General features: G+C 40.5%; 1 protein-coding gene across 1 annotated transcript; it reads left to right on the forward strand.

Moving 5' to 3' along the window:
• Positions 1-362: 362 nt before the first annotated feature.
• On the forward strand, positions 363-1,533 carry LOC102497007 (uncharacterized). Its single transcript, XM_027774446.1, is given in 3 exon segments — positions 363-398; positions 401-821; positions 922-1,533. Coding segments are annotated over 3 exon segments (1,065 nt in total). The 3' UTR covers positions 1,530-1,533.
• Positions 1,534-5,893: the final 4,360 nt, after the last annotated feature.

The raw sequence follows: 5,893 nt of genomic DNA on the forward strand, positions 1-5,893 counted from the left end.
ATCTTTCTTGGGGGTGATTTCTTGCTTCCTGTCTCTCTGTGTCTCTGGTGAGCGTACACGCCCTATAGCAAAAATCTCTCTTAAAAAAAAAAAAAAAGTCATGGAAAAGCGAAACAGATTGATGGGGAACTGAAAAGTTCAAAGAGACTGATTCAGGAAGAACCTTAACAAATCAGCTCATTGCACAGCAGTGCTAGCAGCTCCTCGGTTCGGTCCTCCAACCTGACGCTGTCATGAAGCCTGGGTCAGCGAGCTCACAGGAGCTTGGAACTGTTGTCATCCTGCTAATTATTACTGGGGGAAAATAGTTGAAGCAGATCGCCTAGGAAAGTTCTTCATCGGTGGACTTAATATAGAAACAAATGAGAAAGCCCTTGAAACAGTATTTGTCAAACATGGATGGATAGTGGAAGTACTTTTGATGAAAGACCATGAAACCAACACATCAAAAGGATTTGCTTTTGTCACCTTTGAAAGCCCAGCAAATGCAAAGGATGCAGCCAGAGACATGAATGGGAAGTCTCTAGATGGAAAAGCCATCAAGGTGGAACAAACCACTAAACCATCATTTGAAAGTGGTAGACATGGACCACCCCCACCTCCAGGAAGCAGAGGCCCTCCGAGAGGTCTTAGAGGTGGAAGAGGAGGAAGTAGAGGAACCAGGGGACCTCCTTCCAGTGGAGGGCACATGGATGATGGTGGCTATTCCATGAATTTTAACATGAGTTCTTCCAGGGGACCACTTCCAGTAAAAAGAAGGCCACAAAGTTGGGGTCCTCCTCCTAAAAGATCAGCCCCTTCAGGACCAGTTTGCAGCAGAAGTGGAGTGGGAGGAAGAGCCCCTGTATCACATGGAAGAGCCCCTGTATCACATGGAAGTTATGGAGGCCGACCTCGAAGGGTACTCTTGCCCTCTCATAGAGATGTTTATTTGTCCCCAAGAGATGATGTATATTCTACAAAAGACAGCTATTCAAGCAGAGATTATCCAAGTTCTCGTGATACAAGAGATTATACTCACCATGATTATGGTCATTCAAGTTCTTATACTGACTACCCATCAAGAGGCTATAGTGACAGAGATGGTTATGTTCGTGATCATGATTATTCAGATCATCCAAGTGGAGGTTCCTACAGAGCTTCATATGAGAGTTATGGTAACTCACGTAGTGCTCCACCTACATGAGGGCCCCCGCCATCTCGTGGTGAAAGCACGACTGCTTACAACATTTCATGGGATGGATATGGTGGAAGTTGAGACAGTTATTCAAGCAGCCGAAGTGATCTCTACTCAAGTGGTTGTGATCAGGTTGGCAGACAAGAAAGAGGGCTTCCCCTTTCTGTGGAAAGGGGGTACCATCCTCCACGTGATTCCTATAGCAGTTCAAGCTGCAGAGCACCAAGAGGTGGTGGCTGTGGAGGAAGCAGATCTGGTAGAGGAGGAGGCAGAAACAGATACTAGAAACAAACAAAACTTTGCACCAAAATCCCTGTTCAAAGAAACAAAGTGGAAACTATTCTATCATTAACTACCCAAGGACTACTCAAAGAAAAACTGTGTTACCTTTTTTAAATGTCCTGCTAAGTTTCCCTCCATAATTTTCATGCTCCTATGAGGATAAAAAGTAAAACACGTTTAATTTTATTTGATTTTATTTATGACATTGCTTTCAACAAGCAAGTGTTAAATGTGTAAGACTTGACTTGTTCTAGTGTAATTTTCCAAGTATCTCTAAAGGCTACTTCCTATCATTTTTCTCAGTAAGAGAGGCAAACAGGTCTCAGATCTTCCACACACATCCCATCTAAAATGGAGAGATGAATCATTCTACCTATATAAACAAGCTAGCTGTTAGAGGCTAGTCAGGATATGCTACTCATAGGATTTCAGGGTGTCTTCAAACTAAAATCTCAATGATCTCAGTAAGAAAAACCTGAGGTCAGATGCCTATGTAAGGAAAGTGCTAGTCCCCCAGTAAACCCAAAACAGATGGATAATGCTGGCTATATTTTGCCTTTCTGACATTTCCTTGGGAATCTGCAAGAATCTCCCCTTTCCCCTCCCCCAATAAGATAATTTAAGTGTAAGTTAAACAAAAAAGTTTGGCCAAAACAAACAAACAAACAAACAAAAACACATCAGAGATGAAGAATAAGAACTCGCTGATGTTTATCTATACCCATTCAATGAGGCCAGAAAAGAATCCTATAGACATAAGCAGTCAGTGGCAAAAACATAAATGTGTTGGCATAAAACAGGCAGGGTTCTTCAGGTTCTAAACAGTACCACCCAGAGGAGCAATTTGGAAATTTGTGGCAGTGGCTTTTGGGTTCTCACATTAATTAGGAACAAGGGTAATAGAGGCTAGTCATTCTGTGGGGTCCGGGCAGCCCTGCACAATAGATACTTGTCTTCTATCCTGCATAACTTTCACACGTCCTGGCCAATCTGATGAAGATGAACAACTTTCACACATTCATGTAAATACTAATGCCTGCTATATGATCAGCAATAAATATTCTAGATGAATATTTGCTCTCTTAGGTTTATAAAAATGTATTTTAATTTCTGAGTCTAGAACTTAACTATACATTTCTGTTACATATGACCAGAATGTACTTTTGTACTGTCTTAATATTCTGCATGTCTTCTTGAAATGCAACCACCATGCAAATTATGGGAAGATCATAATTTCTTTTCCAAAGTCCACCAAGAATTGTTCACTGTCAGAAAGTCACATCACTCATCCTGAGAGCCAAGCCAGTGTGACATGTCTGTCCAGTCCACACCTGTAAATCTGACTGACAGGGACACTAAGACTAGGCAAACATTTGACCCTTTCATTAAGTTTTCTCACATAGCCAGGTCTGACCATATAAATTCAGAAATGGTGTTATTTTATTGTAAATTGCTTTAGTTTCTGTTACATTTTAGTTAAGGCATCAGGTTACTGTTGTTTAATATGTGTGTGTGGTTGGTTATATTACCCATGAATCTCATTTCAAGATGGCAAATGTGATTTAAAAATAATTTTTAAAAAAAGGCACAGATACAAAGGGCCACTGTATCTGACAAGTTAAAATATACCCAGCATATTATCCTTCAGTGGTAAATGTCTTCTCCAAAGACTTTCTTAAAAAAAAAAAAAGATTTAATATTTATTATTAATAGTATTACTTTAAATTTTACTATAGGGCATGTGTACCCACCAGAGAGACAGAGACAGTAAGAAAGCAAGCTGCCAGGTCCAGGACTCAATCTGTGGTCAGCCATATGGGAGCCCAGCACCTTAACCACCATCCCACCTGCTGGCTCCATCTCCTAAGATTTTCTTTGCTTTTCTTTTTTTTTTTTTTTTTTTGCTATAGGGCATGTGCGCTTGCCAGAAAGACAGAAACTCAAATATAGAAAGTGAGAAATCACCCTCCAAGAGAGATGGCCACACCACAATCCCTTCTCGTCCATTCCCCTCTTGGAATCTTGGGCATGCATGCACATGCACCCAGTGCGAGTTTAAGCCACCTGGTCTGAGACTCGAACTGCAGCCAACTACATGGGAGTTCAGCAACATAGACATTACACCAACAGCTGGTCCCTCTCCTTAGATTTTCTAGAGAAAGACTTTTGAAGGTAAGAGATTCCTCATATTATGTATAATAAATAAAACAGAAAGAAACAAAACTCATAGGGTCCCTTCTGCCTAATGAACTTGAGGAATACTCCTGCAAGGAATGTATTCAAGAAAAGCTAACCATATGGGGAAGAAAAATATGTAATGCTATTCATAGTGGGATTTAAAATAAATTGAAATCTTTACAGGCTAGTAACTTTTATTTCAATCTATGTAAGGATTCTGAAAGATCTGATATAGTTATACTTCAACGCCATAAATTATCCACAAAAAGTCAAAAAAACAGATCATAGACTAGTCATTAGCTAAAGGGAAGAGCAGAAGCTAAATCTTAGGCTACTTGGAAAGATGGCTGTATTTAACAGAAACACATGCTACATGACAGACTTCCCCTCTACTTCATTCACTGTGACAGTATCAAGCTGGACAGGAAGCAGGATCCAGGACATCCAGAACGGCTGATGGAAAGTTGCCTCACCTGATAAGAAGGGAGGACAAAGAGTGTGGAGACTGTCCCCTCCCCACCACATATAGATCATCGAGTTTGAAGGAGTGTCTTCCCACTGGGTAAGTCAGGGCACAGTAGAAACAGTAGGAAATGTACATTGAGAGATTGGTTGTGAGGAATTATCTTATGTGATATGAGGCTAGCTCAGCAACTCTGATATCTACAGGGCAGGTCATCAGGTTGGATGGCCTAGAAGACTTGAGTGCCCAAGGCTGTTGTCCTCAGGTAAAGTTTCCTTCTCAGGGAAGACTCAGCTCTTTTCTTAAGGCCTTTTAATCCACTGAGTAAGGCCCTTCCTAATCATCTAGGATCACCTCCCTCACTAGAGTCAACTAATTACAGATTTTCTTTCTTTTTTATTTTTTGAGAGATTTTTGCTATGGGGTGTGTGCACTTGTCAGACAGAAGCAAGAAATAACCACCACCCCCAAGGGAGATGGCCATGCTACAACGCTCTATCCTCCATTATCCTTTCGGGATTTGGGGCATGCACACATTCACACACCTGGCATGAGTTTTAACCCATCGGGCCCAGAACTGGAAGCACAGTCAGCCAAGTGGGAATCCATGCCTTAACCATTATGCCACCTGCTGGCCCTAACTAATTACAGATTTTAATCATATCTACAAAAAAAACCAAAAAAACCCTTCACACCAACCCCACAATGATGTTTAATAAAAGGAGATTATAACCTAGCCACATAGACTTATCAAAAGGCCATCAGAGTCCACTTGGTAATCACATACAACTCAAATTAAATGATCTCCAGACAACATAGCCATACTTCAGCTCACCATGATGCAAGTATCCTGTGTACAACTGATAACAAAAGAACCCTCTCCCCAGCAGAGAACACAAAGTTCTTGGATAAAATTCACAATTCTCCTTTGATATCCTATTACATAAATACTGTGATTTAAAATTTACCATTGGTAGGTTCTTAATTAATAATTTTTATTATGGTATCAGTGTCAATGTAATTTTTTAGACCATGAGCACAATGTGTAATGATTAAACCAGGGTGCTTAGTATCCCCTTCATCTCGGCCATTCAAAACATTATATACAGTAAGTTGTTGTCAACCACGTTCTCCCTACTGTATGTCATGATACCAGGCATCTCTCCTTCCATCCACATGCAATTTCGTTCCTTCTGTTAACCAGCATTCCTCTATTCCACTCCCACCCTTGGTAAAGAGATGAGAAACAGAAAAAAGCAAAAATATTTTTAATATATATACATTGATAATAAGATAAGGAAGAAACATTTATAATAATTACTGGAAATACTGTTCTCACCTCTGAAAATAACAAAGTCCATCTTCTGGGGCTGCTAAAGGAATAACGTGATGTGATTTGCTACAAGCGCTGTGTTCTAAATATCAGCCACAGCAATATCACTTAGTTATTGGACAGCAGCTTGTAATGGTATTAAGCTGAGGACTGGGACTCAGAAGAAGGTCTAACAGTGAGTCTGTGATGCAGAGGTGAAAACAATCCCGTGAGAAAGAATTGTTTCAGGGTGAGGGGAGGGCCCCTAAAACCATGGTAACACACATCAGGTTCTTGGATGGAAGGATTAAATACCGAAAAGATCCAAAGTGTGTGATAGAGAGGAAGACCTCCTCTGAGGGAGCAAGACTGTCTTTTCATAAATGAACTACTTAGACAACTTCTTCAGCTGTGAATAGCAAAGCCTCTTTTCTCCTTCTCTACTAGCCCACACAGAATTCTGGATTAAAATTATAGGGAA

This window comes from Tupaia chinensis, unplaced genomic scaffold (genome assembly GCF_000334495.1).
Source record: "Tupaia chinensis unplaced genomic scaffold, TupChi_1.0 Scaffold000436_1, whole genome shotgun sequence".
NCBI classification, from domain to species: domain Eukaryota; kingdom Metazoa; phylum Chordata; class Mammalia; order Scandentia; family Tupaiidae; genus Tupaia; species Tupaia belangeri.